The sequence below is a fragment of the Molothrus ater genome, chromosome 17, assembly GCF_012460135.2.
Source record: "Molothrus ater isolate BHLD 08-10-18 breed brown headed cowbird chromosome 17, BPBGC_Mater_1.1, whole genome shotgun sequence".
Classification (NCBI taxonomy): Eukaryota; Metazoa; Chordata; class Aves; order Passeriformes; family Icteridae; genus Molothrus; species Molothrus ater.
This window is the reverse complement of record NC_050494.2, coordinates 1224201-1242666: the sequence shown is the minus strand read 5'-3', so window position 1 is coordinate 1242666 and position 18466 is coordinate 1224201. Positions and strand designations below refer to the sequence as shown.

Here is an 18466-nt window from a genome sequence, read left to right as displayed (position 1 = left end):
CCCCCCGGGACCCCGCCGTGTCCCTGCCTGTGCTCTGGCTGTCCCCGCTGCCAGCAGGAGCTGTCCCTCTGCCCGCCGGGGTCAGTGCTGGGCTGCAGGGAGCCCCTGCAGAGGGTCCGTGCCGTGTTTGCTCCGCGGGGCTGTCCCTGCAGGGAGGGGCAGGGACGCGTGCCCTGGGCACAGGGATGTGCCGGGTGTCACGCTCGGCCCTTCACCCTGCGCAGGGCCGGTGAAAGAGCCTCTGTCCAGCCGCCGCTGCTGGGCCAGCTCGGCCCAGCCTGGCTGTGGATGGCAGCGCAGGGTTTGCTGCCCCGGGCCCCATGGCAGGGCTGGGGAGGGCAGGACCGTGCCAGGTTACCTTGGCATGGAGATGAGCAGCCGAGCTCTCCTGCCCCGCCGGGCGTGGGCAGGGAAGATCCCGGCGGGAGTGCCCGGCCCGGGATGAGTCAGGGGTTTGCGGGGCCGGGGGCGTTGGGGGCGGCACCGGCACCCGGGGGACACGCCCGGGAGGGCAGCCCCGCTCCCAGCTCCCAGCTCCCATCCCATCCCATCCCATCCCGTGCCGGCTGCGGCAGCAGTGCACATCCATCCATCCTTCCATCCTTCCTTCCATCCGTCACCGCGCGGGGCGTGGGAAGAGGCGGCTCTGCAGAAGGCGCTGCCTCGGCCGCAGCGCCAGCCCGGCGGGATGAGCCGTGCCGGGCTGAGCCGAGCCGGGCAGAGCCGCGCCGGAGCCATGGGCAGCTGGCACCCAGGTAGGGCATCCCGGGGCACTGCGCGATGCTCGGTCCCGCTGCTGCCGCCGCTGCTGCCCCGGGTTCAGCCAGCGGCGGCTGCCTGGGGAGCGCTGGGGAGGATGGGGAGGATGCGGCTCCTGGAGCCCGGGGGCTGCCTGGGGCGCTTGGACTTGATCTTAGAGGTCTTTCCCAAACTTGGTTCTAGGATTCTATGACGGGGCACCTTTAAAGCTCGGGACACTGCAGATCTCTGCCCCTGCCAGTCCCCCGTGAGGGGATCAGGGTTCAGTCTCCAGGAGCAGGGGATCCCCAGTGTTTCTAATCCCCCCCTTCACCACAAACAGCTCATATGATCCTCTGGCCCTGCTGCAGAGCAGCACAGGAGAACTCTCAGGCTGCACTGCGGAGTTGTTTGGGGATTTGCAAGTCCCGTGCCAGGGGGGTGAGGTCCCAGGGGTGGCACTAGGGCCTGGGGGTGGCACTGGGGCTCAGGGTGCTGTGTGCTGTCGGGGCTTTGGGGCTGCTTTCCTTGTTTGCTGTTTCCATGGAGGATTCCCAGGACTCCCCGCCGGGCTCCCTCAGGTTTGCAGGATGGCTGCAAGGCACTGCCTGTGCCCCTGTGCCCCTGTGCCCAGCTCAGCCCTGCCCAGTCAGGGTGCTGGGTGCCACAGCCCCGGGGAGCATCTCCGTTCTGCCTGGGGCTGGCAGGTGCCTGGCCCCTGCCCCGTGCCCTGCAGCCACTGCCACCCCCGCAGGGTACCCCCATGTCCGTGTGTCTCTGTGGCAGCATCTGTCCCCAGTGTGACCCCACAATGTGATGGGGCTTTGCTGCCACCATCAGCCCCACTCGGCAGGGGTGGGGGAGGAGGTCACTGGGTTGTCACCCACCCCTGTGCTCCCCACCCGAGCTGGAGCCCCTTTTAGGCGCTCAGCAGGGGCTGCTGCCTGCCTGGGACCGAGGGGCTCCGGAGGTGAAGCCTCGCGGATGGGCAGAGCCTCCGCAGGGAGCAAGGGGCGTTTGGGGCAGCCCGGGAGCAAAGGGGGATGCTCAGCCCTGGAGAGCAGCGCGGGAGCTGGGAGTGACTGGGCAGGGAGGGGGAGCAGCCTGCAGGGAGGGGAAGGGAAGGCTCTGCCAGAGGAGCGCTGCAGCGGCTGGAGCTGGGAGATGCTGGGAAAGTGCTGGGGCAAAGCAGCTGGGAAATCCACACTCCAGCTTGAAGGGGAAGGAGGAGGAAAACACCAAGGGGAGGAGGAGCAGGCAGGGAGATGATGGGAGGAGATTCCAGGCATGACAAGCAGCTCTGCCTGTGATCCTGCTGAGGCTTCCTTTGCAGTCACCGTTCCCACGTGCCTGTTCCGGTAGCCTGGAGCTCCATCCGGCTTCAGCCCTGTCCCCTGAGGGAGCATCCCCCGGCCCTGGGCTCCAGCTGCAGCTGCATCGAGCCAGCCCTTGATGGAAACTGGCTTTGTGCTGAAAACTCGCCCTTGCTGAAAACCAGGCATGGTGCACCAGGGCCTGTGGGTGCCAGGAGGAGCCCTTTGGCCACTGCCTGCACAGGGCAGGCTCTGGGGGTTTGTGCCCACTGCCTCCAACAGCCTCAGCACGGGATTTGCTCCAGTGGGACAGGCATGGGCAAGGCTGAGTGCTGGGAGGGCTGGTGCCCACAGGGGTGAGGTCCTGCTTCTGCTGTAGGAAGTATTTAGGAAGAAATAACTTTAGAACTCCATCGAGTTCACTGTAGTTGTGTAACCTCTTTTACAGGTTAGTAACAGCAGATATTTCAGTGGAATTGTCCCTTAGGCACCACTCTGGGACCTGTGTCCTTTCTGAACCCATGGTCTCCACTCTGGGGTCTCTGCTGGGACAGCAGGAGCTGAGTTTGCACAGGGAAGGTGCTTGGGATGGGCAGGGTTCCATGGCTGCTGCTCCCTGTCTGCGCTGTGCTGCCCTCTCCCATCAGGGACAGTTCCTGCCCATGGCACAGAGCTGCTCCCAGGGCAACATCTCCCTCTGCAATTCTTGAGGGCCATGGGGAGGCCATGGGATAAAAGAGGGACAGGGGGCTGGGACAGGTTTCACCATGAGTGTGCTCAGGTCCCTGCAGAGCCTGCAGGAGCCCCCAGGGTGCTGAGCACCCCCAGATGGGCACAGAGGGTGCTGGTGCTCATGTGGGCCTTGATGTCCCTCTCCCACAGCCCTGGGTGCAGGTGAGTGCAGGTGACCAGGCTGCCATGGAGGGTGGCAGTGTCCCCCAGCAGGCGCCACTGTCCCCAGGGGCTTGGTGCTGCCAGGCTGGGGCTGACCCTGGGCTGCAGCAGCACTGGGGTGAGTGGCAGTGCTGGAGGAGCCCCGGCCTTCCCACTCAGCCCCAGGGCGGGCTGGGAACAGCTCCTGAATGCAGCCCTTGTGGCTGTGCCCGGGAGCGTGGCAGTGCCAGCGTGGTCCCTCCGTCAGGGCTGTGCAGCTGCAGGGCTCAGCTGCAGCGGGGCCGTGCCTGCAGCCACTGCCCCTGCCAGCCTGGCTCCCTCCAACAGCTCCTGGCCCCCAGCAATGACCCTGTGTAGGGAGCAGAGCCTCCCCAGCACGGCTGCAAGGCCAGAGACTGAGGGATTCCCTTCCTGGGAGCAGGGACATGGTCCCTGGGGATTTGCTGGGCTCCCTTAGCAGAGCTCTGCCACCCTGGCACTGCTGTGCCATGCTCTCACTGGCTTCAGCTGGAAGGCACTCCATGGGATCAGGTTCCTGGCGCACCATCAGAAGATGGGAACTGGAGCTCAAGATGCAGCAGTGAGATGGGATGAATTCCCAGCTTACTACACTTAAAAAACCCCTCATTTCCTCAGGGATCACTGCAGGGGAAAAGTAGTTTGGAAGAAAGTTTAGAAACGTCAAGTGAAAAACTCAGCATGTATTTGGCCCAAAGTGATGCGTTGTCATTTTAGAGATTTGTGTTGATTAAAAATTCACACACTGAGATCCAAGCAGAAGTGCTTGGGAATGATCCACACAGGGACCAGGGCTTGGAGCGAGCAACTGCTTGAATTTGCAGTGGAAAAAAGCAGCTCTGTTTCCTCTGTGAAAAAAACAAACCAGCAGTGACCTCTGGAAGCTCCTGGTGGCCTTGGCCGAGCGGTGGGGTCTGTCAGGAGGAGCTGATGCTGCTCAGGGTGGGTTGTCTGGCCTGTCATGGCCAGGAGAACATGGCTGTGGCACAAGGGGGTGACATCCTGGGATCTGGCTGTGGCTGAGGCCCCTTGGTGAGCACCCAGCAGCGCAGGCACGGGAGGGGAACGTTCCCGGGATCTCCTGGCTGCGAATCCGGCGGAAGGCGTAGGCTTGACTCCCTGTCTTCTCCATCACCTCCTCTCCGTTCCCTCCACCCCCAGAGCCAGTTTTAGTCATTTTCCTGGGAAGGTTTCACATCTTCCCACGGCTGAGGACACCTGAAGGGCAGCAGTGGGACAGGAGCTGTGGTGTGGGATGGGTTTCTTTGTGAGTCTCAGTGACACTGAGCTGAGCCTGAGCTGTGCAGTGGATCCAGATCCACCAGGGATGGGGCACCCAGAGGGTCCTGGGCAGGCTGGAGGAGCTCAGGTGAACCTCATGGAGCTCAGCCAGGCCAAGGGCAAGGTCCTGCACCTGGGTCAGGGCAGCACCAGCACAGGCTGGGGCTGGCTGGGTGGGGAGCAGCCCTGGGAGAAGGACTTGGGGGTGCTGCTGGTGACAAACTGGATGTGACCTGGCCATGGGCACTGGCAGCCCAGAAACCAACCCTGCCCTGGGCTGATCCCACAGCGTGGGCAGAGGTGAGGGGGGGGATTCTGCCCCTCTGCCCACCCAGGTGAGACCCCACCTGCAGAGCTGCCCCAGCCCTGGGGACCCAACATCAGCAGGATGTGGAGCTGCTGCAGTGAGTCCAGAGAGGCCACAGAGATGCTCCAAGGGCTGGAGCCCCTCTGCTCTGGGACAGGCTGGGAGAGCTGAGGGTGCTCACCTGGAGGAGAGGAGGCTCCAGGGAGACCTTAGAGCTCCTTCCAGTGCCTAAAGGGGCTCCAGGAGAGCTGGAGAGGGACTGGGGACATGGGATGGAGGGACAGGACAAGGGGGAATGGCTTCCCACTGCCAGAGGGCAGGGTTAGATGGGATATTGGGAAGATTTTCCCTGTGAGGGTGCCGAGGCCCCGGGACAGGGTGCCCAGAGCAGCTGTCGCTGCCACTGGATCTCTGGAAGTGTCCAAGGCCAGGTTGGGCAGGGTTTGGAGCAACCTGGGATAGTGGAAGGTCTCCCTGCCCAGGGCAGGGTTTGGAATTGGAACAGGATCTGCAGGCATTACTCAGGGCTGCTGGTGTGGCTGCTCCGTGGGCAGGGTGGGTGATGTGACCACAGGGTCACAGATGCTCCAACTGAGCCACCTTATGCAGCCACAGCCCTTGGACTCAGGTGGGGATGATCCCAGCAGGTGCTGCACAGCTGGACATGGCCTGGTGGGGAGCTGGCAGGGCCTGAGCAGCCTGAGTGGAGAGTGGGTGATGGTCCAAAGGGTGCTCCATGACCTGTGGAGTGTGGACCCTCTCAGGACACCTTGCTAGCCCATGCTCTGTTGGCATAAAATGTTTCAAAACCATAAAGGTTCCAAAACCACACTGCTGAGCATCCCGGCATGGAAAGTGCCTTCCCCTCCCTCTTCCTGGCCCTGGGTTTGTTTTTCAGGCAGCTGGGGTTGGAGGCAGGGTCCCAGGCTGGCCGTGGGAACCCAGCATGCTGCTGCTGCTGCTGGGGTGGCCGGAGGGGAGCAAAGCAGCCAGCCCGGATGCGAGCTGTGCACTGTCCGTGTCTGCCATTTCCTGTTTCACTGCAGCCCTTCCCTGACTCACAGCCTGCCTTTGCCTCCCACTCCTAGAAAACAGCGAGGGAAGGTTCCAGCCGGTGCAGGGGTGTGGGAGCAGGGGGTCAGAGCAGCTCTGCACGACCAGGTGCATCCCTGTCCATGGTGGATCCCTGTCACTGATGTCCCTCCCCACTGCTGGCTCTTGTCCTCCAGCTCAGAGTTTGGAATCCTGGTGTCCTGTGCTGCTGCCACCAGCCCTTTGGAAAGCCAGCACTTGGCACAGACAGGGATCTGGGCTCTGGCAGTGGATCTGTGCAGGGACAGGGATCTGGGATCTGGCAGTGGATCTGGGCATGGACAGGGATCTGGGATCTGGCAGTGGATTTGTGCAAGGACAGGGATCTGGGATCTGGCAGTGGATCTGTGAGTGGACAAGGATTGGGCACTGGCAGTGGATCTGTGCAAGGACAGGGATCTGGGATCTGGCAGTGGATCTGTGCAGGGACAGAGATCTGGGCTCTGGCAGTGGATCTGAGTGGACAGGGATCTGGGCTCTGGCAGTGGATCTGAGTGGACAGGGATTGGGCTCTGGCAGTGGATCTGTGCAGGGACAGGGATCTGGGATCTGGCAGTGGATCTGAGTGGACAGGGATCTGGGATCTGGCAGTGGATCTGTGCAGGGACAGGGACAGTGGTCTGGCAGTGGATCTGTGCAGGGACAGGGATTGGGATCTGGCAGTGGATCTGTGCATGGACAGGGATTGGGATCTGGCAGTGGATCTGTGCATGGACAGGGATTGATTGGGCTCTGGCAGTGGATCTGTGCATGGACAGGGACAGTGGTCTGGCAGTGGATCTGTGCAGGGACAGGGATTATTGGGCTCTGGCAGTGGATCCGTGTGAGGCAGAGATGGGCACATCCCAAGCCTGTCCCAGCCTTCCCCGAGCAGCCAGGGCATCCCAGCCGGCTGCCCGGGCAGCATCCCCCAGCCCCGGGTGACACCTGCTGTCTCTCTCCGGTGGCGGTGACAGCGCGGTGACCGGCGGTCATGACAACGGAGACAGGCCCGGGCTCTGAGGTGAGGAACGCGCAGGAGGACGCTCCGCAGCAGCAGCTGGAGGCGGCCGCCCAGGGCCCCACGGCCGCGCCCAGCCCCGCCGGCCGCGACACCGACGCCAATGAGAAGCTCGGGGCACAGCCGGACACCCGAAACATGGAGCCGGTGAGTGGGTGTCGGCCGGGGAACGTGAGAAGGGACGGGCAGGAGCAGCACGGGAGAGACCGTGGCACCGCTCGCTGCTGGCCGTGGTGCCGTGAGGCGGGCCCGGCCCTCGGGGGCAGCCCCAGAGGAGCCCCTGAGGCGGGGCCGGCCGGGCTGTGCCGCTGCCCCCGCTGCCCGCACGGCTCCTGCAGGCAGGACGGGCCGCGGATGATGGTGAGGCCGATGGTGTGCCAGCGCTGGGAACGGCCCTGCTGGCCCGCCATGGCTGTGGGCAGCGGTGCCGTGTCCCCACTGAGCTCCCCGGGCCTGGCTGGGAGCCCCGGCTGCAGCCGCTGTTGGCTGTGGGGCTGTGGGGAGCGGAGCTGCTGCCCTGGTGGTCGGGCAGGGAGATTTGGTTGCTGAACTGACCCCCGGTGTCCGTTTTCCAGGAGCTGGGCTATGCTGGCAGTGTGGGTTGGTGGAACTGGCCTTGGCTGGGCACTGTCCATCAGCAGCTACCCCGCTCTGCTGTGCAGAGCCTTCCCCCTCTGCCCATGTGTCCCTCGGCAGGGCTGCCAGGTCACCCTCTGTGTGTCCCTGCTCCAGGGCACAGACATGGAGGACAAGGACTACAGCGAGACCGACGGGCTCTCTGACAAAACAACTCCCAGCAAGACCCAGAAGTCACCCCAGAAAACCACCAAGAAAGTGAAGAGTGCCCTGTGCAGGGTGACCCTGCTCGATGCGTCCGAATATGAGTGCGAGGTGGAGGTGAGTCCCAGATTTGGGGGCCTGTGCGGGCACCAAGGAGGGGACACTGCTGGGACCCTGCCCAGTCCAGAGAATCCTGAAGGACAGGACTCTTCCTAGGACAGCTTTGTAGTACCTCTATCCTAGGGAAAAACACATACAGAAATAGCTATTTAAGTTGAAATTTCAAAATTAGTTAAAAGTCTGGAAAGAAAGACCCTTGCAGGGGATATCAGCCCAGTGAAACCAAATTTGGTAGCTACTCATAAGAGAAAACAGTGTCTAAGTCAGAAGCTTAATGGCTGGGGATAGAGCTCTGCCTGGCAGTTCAGGCACCTGGCAGTGGCTGCAGGATGGGACAGGGGGGACACACACCTGACAGTGGCTGCAGAGTGGGACAGAGGGGACACACACCTGGCAGTGGCAGCACCAAGGGTGCTCTCCATCACTCCACATGCTCCTGGCTCCTGGTGGCTCTTGTTATGCAGAGCTTGGGGATCCAGCCACCAGGAGCCCATCCCTCCAGCCCTGGGATGTCCCCACACTGGTGCCCCATCTCTGCAGCCCTGGGACAGCCTTTGGCACCGCTTTAGGGACACACAGGTGATCCTGGGGCTGCAAGGCTGGGATGTGCTGGAGCCCATGCTGGGTGAGAGGATGTTCTGATGGTCACCTGGAAGGTGTCCAGGAGTCCAAGGGACCAGCTGACATCAGCCTGTCCATGTCTCTGACAGAAACACGCCCGAGGCCAGGTGCTCTTTGACATGGTGTGCGAGCACCTCAACCTCCTGGAGAAGGACTACTTTGGCCTCACCTTCTGTGATTCAGACAGCCAGAAGGTGAGCATGGGAGGTCCCTCTGCAGCCCCCCCATCCAAGGTGGGGACCCCCCTGACCTGCTGTCTCCTCATTGCAGAACTGGCTGGACCCCTCCAAGGAGATCAAGAAGCAGATCCGCAGTAAGTGCCTGGGGAGGGTCCATCCTCCTCAGCCCATGGGGCTCCTGGATGGCTCAGTGTGGCTGTCCTGTGGCCGGTCACCTCCCCTCCTGCCCTGGAGGGGACCTTTGGCAGCTGGCCTGGGGACAGGGACACTGTTGCTCATTCAGCTGTTTGTTATCCACCTCTTTTCTACTCATGAGAGGCGAGGGGACAAAGGACTCTGTGCCATGGAGAGCTGTCTGACACTTGGTGCCACTCTGGGCACCACCTGCCCCGTGCAGGGGAGACAGGGATGGTGGGGAGAGTGGGGGTCATTGCTGGGTCCTGGGGTGCATTTGCCATGGTATTACCTTGGGATGGCAGAAGAGCTGTTGCCCAAGGTGTCACCTTCTGGGACACAGGAGGCTTTTGCTGGGACACTGAGCTTGTGGCTCCTGCAGTTGTGATGCTTTGCTGTCCTCAGCTCTCTGGGAAGGATTCCCCAAAAGCTGTGCTGGAGTCCCAAGGGCTGTGCCCCTGGCAGCCTCTAGAGCCCCTTTTTCCCTGCCCTGTGCAAGGCTTGGAGGGAGCAGCAGGATCCTCAGTGGACACACGGATGCTCCTGTGCCCTGTGTGCAGCCCCTTGGGTGCTGTCCTGAACTGCTCTCTCCCCTCCCCAGGCGGGCCCTGGAACTTTGCCTTCACTGTGAAGTTCTACCCTCCAGACCCTGCCCAGCTCACAGAGGACATCACCAGGTGAGGACAATGGACCTCCTTCCCAGGGAGTCCCAGCCTGCTGTGGGGTGCACAAGTCTCCTTCCTGGAGAGCCCCAGCCTGCCCTGGGGGGCACCAGATTGGTTCCTGGGTGCCCTGGCCCACTCTGACCGCCTGCCCCTCGTGCAGATACTACCTGTGCCTGCAGCTCCGTGCCGACATCATCACGGGCCGCCTGCCCTGCTCCTTTGTCACCCACGCCCTGCTGGGCTCCTACGCCGTGCAGGCCGAGCTGGGGGACCACGACACCGAGGAGCACGTGGGCAACTACGTCAGCGAGCTGCGCTTCGCCCCCAACCAGACGCGGGAGCTGGAGGAGCGCATCATGGAGCTGCACAAGACCTACCGGTGAGCCCCGGCAGGGGACAGCACGGACAGGACAGCTGCCCCACGGCCCTGGGCTGCCCAGCCACGTGTCCCCCTCTGTGTCTCCCTGCAGGGGAATGACCCCCGGGGAAGCAGAAATCCATTTCCTGGAGAATGCCAAGAAGCTCTCCATGTATGGGGTGGACCTGCACCACGCTAAGGTACGGGGTTGGGGCCTGCCAGAGCGCTGCCCCTTCGCAGCCTGCTCCTGCCCACCTTCCTCCTGCAGGGAAGGCTCCTGGGTGGCACCAGAGAAGCTCCAGAGATCAGACTCTACCAGCCTGGGGTTCACTGTTCCCCCTGCCAGCCAGGCCTGCAGCATTCTGCAGGAGGGATGTGGCACTGCTGGCCAGGCTGGCTCTTGCCGAGCTGCTGACCTGTCCCCTTCTGTCCCCTCCTGTCCCCTTGTCTCCTCCAGGACTCAGAGGGCATCGACATCATGCTGGGCGTCTGTGCCAACGGCCTCCTCATCTACAGGGACCGGCTGCGCATCAACCGCTTCGCCTGGCCCAAGATCCTCAAGATTTCCTACAAGAGGAGCAACTTCTACATCAAGATCCGCCCGGGGGAGGTGGGTGCCAGGTGCTGGTGCAGCCCCTGGGTACCTGTCCTGAGGGATTAGAGCTGATGGTGAGGATTTCCTCACCTGGCTCTGGCCTCTGCTCCAAGGATCCCGCATTTATGACCATACTGGCCAAGAGAGCACATTTCCTGTGGCATGGATTTTCTTTCGTGTTATCTTGTGACTTCTAACAGCTGAGGCACCCCAGGATTCCATTCCTGACAGACATCATGACCCTGCTGGTATAGGGAGCTTGCCCAGGAATGGGGGTTAAGGGCCATTTTTGTCACATCTTCACAAGGTTTTTTCATTCATTTTCAGACTTTATTTCCACTCATTTATGGTAGGAAAATGCATTTCTACCCACGTGTTCCAGCAGGCTGGAGGGCAAGGACAGCACACCTGGGAGTGATGCCCTCAGACCAAAACAGCTGTAAAAGCTTTTTGTTTCTTGAGGGAATTTCTCTTGCACTGAAAAGCCATTTACAGCTGAGGAAGGTGCTTAGGGCAGAGCCGTGGGGTGTATCACTCTGCTGGGCATGGACCATCTCAGCATGAATTTGAATAAGATTTTTGAGGGTCTTTTGCACGGTCACAGCTCCTGCCAGGGGAACCTGAGGAGCTTGGCAAGGTCCTGGCGTGTCCCCCAGGGCAGGATGTGCCTGTAACAGCCTGTCTCTGTCTCCCCCAAGTACGAACAGTTTGAGAGCACCATTGGCTTCAAGCTGCCCAACCACCGCTCAGCCAAGAGGCTCTGGAAGGTCTGCATAGAGCATCACACCTTCTTCAGGTGAGGCACCTTCCCTAGACCTTCTCCAGGCCTCTTTTCCCAGAGGCAGACACATTCCTGCTTCTGCTGCAGTGGGTGCACGTGGGGAGCAGTGCCAGGGGGCCTGGCTGGGGCTCGCTGACGCTGTCCCACCCCTGTGACCCCCAGGCTGGTGTCCCCAGAGCCGCCCCCCAAGGGTTTCCTGGTGATGGGCTCCAAGTTTCGGTACAGCGGGCGCACGCAGGCGCAGACGCGCCAGGCCAGCGCCCTCATCGACCGCCCCGCGCCCTTCTTCGAGCGCTCCTCCAGCAAACGCTACACCATGTCCCGCAGCCTGGACGGAGGTACAGGGGACACGGGGACACTGCTGCTCTGGCACCAACAGGGGACGCTGCCCGGCCTCACTGGGCTGGCTCACAGCAGCATCAGGCTTCCTTCTGGAGGCTGTCCCCAGCCTCATCCGTGTGGCACAGGGGTTGTCCCCACCCCTAGGGGGTAGCACAGTCTGTGCATGAACAGGGGGACACGGCAGGGCTGGGGTCGGGCAGCTCAGGGACACATCACTCCCTCCCCTGTGCCCTGGGACCCCTGGAATCACCTGACCCAGGTGTGAGCTGGCAGGGCTGGGGCTGGGGCAGGGTGGCAGGGCTGCAATGACCCAGCTGGCAGAGCTGGCAGGGGCAGGAGCAGGGTGGCAGGGCTGGGGTAGGAGCAGGCAGCAGGGCTGGGGCAGGAGCAGGGTGGCAGGGCTGGGGCAGGAGCAGGGTGGCAGGACTGGGGCAGTGTGGCAGGGCTGGGGCAGGAGCAGATTGGCAGGGCTGCAGTGACCCAGCTGGCAGAGCTGGCAGGGGCAGGGGGCTGGGGCAGGAGCAGGGTGGCAGGGCTGGGGCAGGAGCAGGGCAGCAGGGCTGGGGTGACCCGTCTGTCCCCCGTGGGCAGAGTTCTCGCGCCCAGCCTCTGTCAGTGAGAACCACGACGCCGGGCCTGAGGGGGAGAAGCAGGATGAGGACGGTGAGTTTGGCAGCAGGAGACGCTCTGAGACGGAGGATGAGGAGGTGACCACCCCGACGAAGATCAAGGAGCTGAAGGTACAGCCGAGGTGGGCAGAAGAGGGTGGGGGTGGAGGGGTAGGCAGGCAGGGACTGGGCACAGGCAGCAGGGCTGGGCTGCAGGCAGGAAGGGTCACCTCAGGGCAGGGTCCCTGCAGCCCTGTGGGTGTCAGCTGTGCCCCAGGCTGGTGGGGCCCTGGGGATGTGGCTCTTGGCCCCACCAGTGGAAGCGGAGCTGTCACAGGGGTTCAGATTAACTTGGATTCCCCAGAGCCTTCCAGGTGGTCTCAAGGCTCATGTCCAGGCATGGCTGGACCTGGGAGCAGCCCAGTTCTGGGACAGGGATGGGGACAGGCTGAGCACATCAGTGCCCACCACTGCCTGGGCACAGCCCACCCCGTCCTGGCCTGGTCCCTGGGCTGTCCCAGCCCATTTCAGCCCCATGCTGGGAGGGAAGGGGGGGGTCCCTACCAGCCTATCAACTTAACTGTGGTGTTTGTGAGAAGTGCCCTCAACTGACCCTGCTGGTTACTTTTAACCCTCTCTTTGCTGCCAGCCGGAGCACGAAACAACCCCCAGGCACAAGCAGGAGGTATTCTCTCTCTGGAGTATCTTAGTCCTCATTGGTGCATCATATTGTCCATCCTTCCCAAAACAAGTCCGTCTGTCACCCTATTTACTGGAATACAAGATGCACCGGGCCGGGGGTTGGGTGCTGGAGGAGCCCGAGGAACAGACAGCTGGGCATCAGCTGTGGCATCTTCTATCCCACTAAGTAAGGTGGTCCTGATCGTGCCTGTGAGCAAGAGCCCTCCCAAGGGCAGGAGAGGCCCTGGCCCATTGGGATGACTTGGCTTCTGCTCGTGTTCCTGACCCTGCCATGTCCTCACCTTGTGTCTCCTCTCCTGTGGAGCTGGTCCCATCCTCCTGCTGGCACCCGACCCATGCTCTGCTCCTGCCTGACCCAAACTGCCTCATCCCCCCTGCCCAGCTCTCCTGCAGCCCCCGGAGAGCTGGGCTGGGGCTCCCCAAGCACTGTGGCTGCCATCCCACCCCACAGGGGCCAAGAGGCTCTGAGCTGCCTGGGGGGACCAGCACTCACACCAGCCCTGTGCCTGCCCACCCTGAGGGAGGCTGAGCAGAGAGAGAGGCTGAACCCTCCCTGCACAAATTGTGCCTGTGATGGCCCCATCAGGAACGATTCATCCTGACCTCAAATCCAGGGGGGCTCCCCGGGGGTTCCCCTCTGTAAGCAGAGATCCCAGCTGGAGCTGCCAATGGGAGCAAGCACTGCCAGGGGATGGGGCTGGCCACGCCGGCGGCACGCCCACGCTCCCCGTGCAGCCCCAGCGGGGGTGGGCACCGGCCCCGACCCCGCCCGCCTCATCGCTTGCCCACTGCATGTGCATGTGCTGCGCCCAGCCCAGAGGTGGGCACACCTGAGCCCCCCTCAGCTCGGGCATGCGGGGCCAGGGCGGGACTTTTCCTGAGCTCTGCTGAGCCCTCTGGTCTGGAAAATTCGGTGGGGCTTTTCCTGGGACTCTCACGGGTCTCTGCTCTGTTGCCGAGGAGGTGCTGGGGAGGTGTTTGGGGCCCTCCTTTTGAAGCTCAGGAGAGCTTTGGGTTTGGGTTGGAGGCAGAAGCCGGGTTCCTCCTGGTTTGCCCACCTCTGCGGCGGGACGAGGGGGCACCCTGGCGCCATGCCCTCCCCGAGCCACGCTCTGACACTGACCCCTCTCCCTGAGCACTCTGAGCTGTCCTCTCTCCACAGCAGATCAGAGCCACCCCAGCCTGGGCTGATGCACAGGGATCCAGTCTTGGATCCATGCTGGACATCCCTGCCCAGCCCTGGACCTCCAGCCCTTTGTCAGAGCCTGCTCTGGGGGAGCTCTGCTGGAAATGCCTTTCTGAGACAGAGCCTGGGCTCCCTTTGTGCCTGGCACCAGCCAACAGCAGAGGCTGCTGGTGTTTCCAGCAGAGCCCCATTCCTTGCTGGTCCCAAGGGAGAGCTGGCTCTCCCCTCTAGGAAGCTTTAGCATGTCCCCAGCCAGGAGGACACAGAGCCCTGGAGATGCCACCAGGCCATGCTGTGCCCTTCACCTGCTACCCACATTCTGCTGCTACCTGCAGTGACAGAGCTGCTCCCTGTCCTACAGTGAGACCTGCAGACCATGGTGCTCCATTCTGCTCCTCATTTGGTTCCTGAGCCCCTCAATTCCAGCCCAGTGTGACACCAACCCTCCTGGTGCCCCTGCTCATCCCTTTGGACTGGGCTGCTGCTTTAACCATTGCTCTCTTCCTCTCTCCTTCCCAAGTTTTTAGACAAGCCAGAGGACGTTTTGCTGAAGCACCAGGCCAGCATCAATGAGCTGAAGCGGACCCTGAAGGAGCCCAACAGCAAACTGGTTCACAGGGACCGGGACAGGAGGCTGCCTTCCTCACCAGCCTCTTCCTCACCCAAGCACGAGGATGAAACACCAAAGGGAACCCCTGAAAAGGCCACTGAGGTTTGTTCTGCTGCTTCTCTTCCAGAGAGGATCAGGATCTGTTGGGGAGGAGTCCTTCAGCCCCTGTGCTGCCCTGAGGGAGCTCAGTGGGAGTGACGTGCTGGGGACAGGGGTGTTGTTTCTATGTTTTTGGACCATTTTTACTGCTGGTAGGGGCTTCTCCCTGGGCACTGCAGGAGACTGAGCAGCCCTTGTCTGGAGGGGTTTTGGGGCTACCAGAGAGATGGGCTGTGGCTCTGGTAGCCCATGGGGTGGGGTTTTGCTCGCTCTTTTCAGGAGCAGCCTGTGGGGCAGGGCCAGTGCAGCTCCTGCCCAGGGGTGTCCCAGGCAGAGCAGGACCAGGCTCCTGTGCAGGGGTGCCCCGTGGTGCTCTCAGCAGTGGAACCTGGGTGGTGGGAGGAGGTGGAAGATGAGTGGTGTCACGCTGGCATCCCACAGCCACATCCTCCCTTCTGGGCATTCTGCACACTGGCTTTGCACTGGGACCACGGGGGCAACAGGAGAGCGCTGGAGTGGGGTGCCAGGACAGAGCCCCCTGTGCTGGAGGGGTGTGGATGTGGCACAGCTGGGCTCTGTGGCCTGGGTCCCTGCTGGGCTCAGTGCAGGCAGCATGTGACAGGAGTGTCCCCCTGCCAGGGACCTTCCCTGCCTGCTGTCCCTCGGTGGGGCTCTGAGCCAGTGCTGTGCCCACAGCAGGGGAGTGCCTGCAGTGGCTCCAGGAGGGTGGGTGGTGCCACACCTGGGGCTGCTCTGCCCTGGCTGCCCCCTGTCATGGAGAGGGCACGGGCTCTGTGGGGAGTTTGGGGTGTGCCCATGTTCCCAGTGGGCCCCAGCACTGCCTGGAGATGGGGGCTGCAGGGGGGGCTGTGGCCCTTCACAAAGCACTTGGCTGGGAAGAAGAAGGAGGGGCTTTCCCCCACATTGCTTTTACCATGGAATATGTGCAGAGATGTGAATGGAGCATCTAGAGCTGGCACAGCTGTGACCTCTGTCCATCTATCTATCCATCCTTCCATCCATTCATTCATCTGCTCACCCACCTGCCCACCCTTTGTTCCTTCATTCCTTCTCAAATTCTCCCTTTCTCTCTCTCTCTCTTTCTCTCTCTCTCTTTGTTTCTGTCTCTCTGTCTCTGTCTCCCTCTCTCTCTCCCCGTGGGTGCTGGGGTTTCCGTGCTGGCACAGACGATGGAAGAGGACACCTTAGAGGATTTTGCATCTGGGCATGGAGCTTCCCTAAGCATGGAGTCTTTCACACAGAAAAGCCTTGTCTCCTCTCCTGAGGTTGTCACCATCCCCTTTCTCCCCCACCTCTCACTCCCACCATGGGGGTCCCCAGCCTGCTGAGGAGTTTTGTGCCCTCTGAGCAGAGCTGCCCATGGGTGGGTGCCCTTTCTGGTGATAGGCAGGACCCTCCCAGGATAGGGCTGTTGGTGAGACCTCTCCCCTGGCTCTTCCTGCAGGACTCTGTGTTCCTGGAGAGAGTTCCCAGTGCTGGTGTGGGGCCGTGCTGGAGCCCAGTGCCAAGGCAGGGGTGACCCGATGGCCTGGACACCTGGGTGGCTGCTCCAGCAGCCTCAGGCTGTCCTGGCTGCAGCTGGAGTTCCCTAGGCCCAGGCACCCTGACAAAGGGCATCCTTGAGCCATACCTGTGCACATCATGCTCCATCAGTGTGAGGGGTGTGAGCTCCCAGCACCCCCTGTGTGTGGGTTTAGCTCAAGGGAGGGAGGGACAGCCAGGAGTGGTGCCTTCACTGAGCAAAAGCAGGCTGGGGTTTGAGCCTTGGTTCTGGCATGGTTGGCCCCAGGGACATGCGGTGCTGGGACGCTTGTCCTGCCTGAGCACCCCAGGGAGAGGCAGGGGGGTGGGGGACAGGCTGGGCACACTCTTGCTCCATGTGGATGGCCCTTAGACCATGCAGAAGTCACTAGCATGGGCAGGAGCCTGGACCTGGGCTGGCTGAAGCAATCCCCAGGAGGCAGGATGGGGGTCAGGGAGGGCTTGGGCACAGCCTGGGCTTCAGCAAGGATATGGCACCTTCAACAGAGCAGCAGCATCTCCTGGTCCATGTTGGCACCTTCCCCATTCGAGTATTTGGGAGCTGGAGGACAGAAACAGCAGGTGTGAGGTTCACACACATCTCCTGAGTCAGTCTTGCCCTCGGTGTGCCCAGCCTGAGCTGGGGTGCAGGTGCTGAGGTGCCTCACCAGTGGTTTCTCTCCAGGCATCTGTGACTGAGACTCAGCCCTGACATGTCCCCATGTATCCCCAGAGGCCAGAGCCTGGGGTCTCCCTGAGAGAGTCATGGCCCTGAGGGGGTGCTGGCACAAGGACAGCACATCTGCAGAGCCTGGAGCTCTCATCACTGCCAGAAGGTCCCCTGGTGTCCATGGGCTGCAGGCCCACTGGGGATGGGTGGTCTGGTCTGTCGCTTCCAGCCCTCTGGCCCCACTCCTGCTGGAGGACAGGAACGCTGGACTGGGCAGTGCCAGGAGCCTCTCCAGCCCCCTGTTCTGTCCCAACATCTGATTCCCCCATTATCCTTGCCTGAGGCTGTGCTTTCCTCTCAGGTGAGCTGGGTCTCCCTCAGAGCAGAGAAGGGCAGCAGGGGCACTGAAGGCTGCCCAGGGAGAAGCCCCCCACGTGCCTGGGGCTCTCCAAGGCTGTGGCCCCCACTGGCAGGAGCAGAGGCTGTCTCTGCTCCCTGCTCTCCTCTTCCCTCTCTGTCTCTTGTACTGCCTAGGCCACAGTGGGAATGGCCTTCCCAGTTGCTCCTGTCCCTAGAGCAGGTGCATGGGGAGGGAGGGAGGGAGGGAGGGCAGGAAGTGTGAAAGTCACTTATCCCTTGGGAGGTCAGGGCTGGTCTCTGGACAGAGCCTCCCCAGCATCATCCCATCGGAGGCAGCTTTGCTGTGGCTCCATCCTCCAGCCCACTGACCTCCAAAGCTCATGAGCTCCTGCTTCCCTGGGGGATGTGCCCCAGGATCCAGAGATTTGCTCCAAGCATCCCCCAGAGCCCTCAGGCTCTGGACACAAAAGGGCTGCCCTGAGCTGTGAGCTGTGGCCAGAGCCCTCCAGAGCAGAGTTCACATCACACCAAGGAGGAGCTGGATGTCCCTTCAGCTGGGCTGTGCTCATCTCAAGACTCTGAGGAGAAGGAAGAAGCTGGTTTGGGAATAAATCTGAAACTTTGGGGTTTTCCTGACTGGTGAAGAGGTCCTGTCATGGATGAAGATGTTCCAGGGGTCAGACTTTTTGATCTACATTTATCTTGGACCTTAACTCAGAAGAGGAGCCTGAAGAAAATCATCCCCTTTGCCCAGGGAAGATCTCCTCTGAAGAACTCTGGTTTGTAGCCAGAGAAGAGGGATGAGAGGGCTTTGCTGAGGAGATTTGTACATGTTCCCACAAGCTGTCCATCCTTGTCCTGGCTGAGAATGGTTTCAGCAGTGGGACAGCAGGGCAGGAGCAGGAGAGAAGCTGCTGCACCCTCAGGAAAGTGAGCGGTGTCCTGGCTGAGCGTGGCTGCTGGACAGGAGGGAGGGCAGAGGGACTGAGGGCCAGACAGCAGCAGGGCTGCCCAGGGAGCCTCCTGGCAGGGGGGATGGTGCTGCCACGGGTCACACCCACCTGGGAACAGCCCCAGGGCAGGCGCTGGTGGGCTCTGTTCCCATGGACTGGGAACAAAAGCTGCACTGGAGGCAGGAGTGGAGGAAGGGAGCTGGAGAGCAGCTGGTGCAGGGTAAGGGGCTGTGGGAGAGGCTCCTGCTGGAGAGGGCTGGGGGTCAGGTCTCCTGCAGCCCCTGCTGCTCACTGGGGCTGCCTGGCCAGGGCAGAGTCCTTGCCAAGGATCCCTCTGGCACCAGAGGAGGAGGGTGCCCTTGATCCCATCCCTGTGGAGGTCCTGGCACTGTGAGGAGCTGGTACTTTCCTGCCCTTACTGGGAGCAGAGGGAATCTTGGCAGAGCCTGGGGCAGGGGCAGGTGGAGGGCTGCAGTGA

At 62.1% G+C, this 18466-nt stretch overlaps 1 protein-coding gene across 12 annotated transcripts in view; it reads left to right on the top strand.

The window, feature by feature from the left end:
• The window catches only part of EPB41L1 (erythrocyte membrane protein band 4.1 like 1), a 65910-nt gene that overhangs the window by 31844 nt on the left and 15600 nt on the right, over positions 1–18466 (top strand). For 7 of the 12 annotated variants that reach the window (XM_054516709.1, XM_054516706.1, XM_054516708.1 and 4 more), the window contains exons 3-16: positions 6600–6790; positions 7376–7540; positions 8254–8358; positions 8435–8477; positions 9119–9194; positions 9343–9561; positions 9653–9740; positions 9998–10150; positions 10834–10931; positions 11079–11254; positions 11850–11998; positions 12516–12551; positions 14275–14466; positions 15651–15749. In XM_054516709.1, the coding sequence (XP_054372684.1) occupies positions 6617–6790; positions 7376–7540; positions 8254–8358; positions 8435–8477; positions 9119–9194; positions 9343–9561; positions 9653–9740; positions 9998–10150; positions 10834–10931; positions 11079–11254; positions 11850–11998; positions 12516–12551; positions 14275–14466; positions 15651–15749 (1773 nt within the window). In that variant the 5' untranslated portion in view covers positions 6600–6616. Of the gene's footprint in view, positions 1–624; positions 756–6599; positions 6791–7375; positions 7541–8253; positions 8359–8434; positions 8478–9118; positions 9195–9342; positions 9562–9652; positions 9741–9997; positions 10151–10833; positions 10932–11078; positions 11255–11849; positions 11999–12515; positions 12552–14274; positions 14467–15650; positions 15750–18466 lie in introns of those variants that run through there. The other 5 variants (XM_036395949.2, XM_036395955.2, XM_054516703.1 and 2 more) reach the window with 4 other exon arrangements.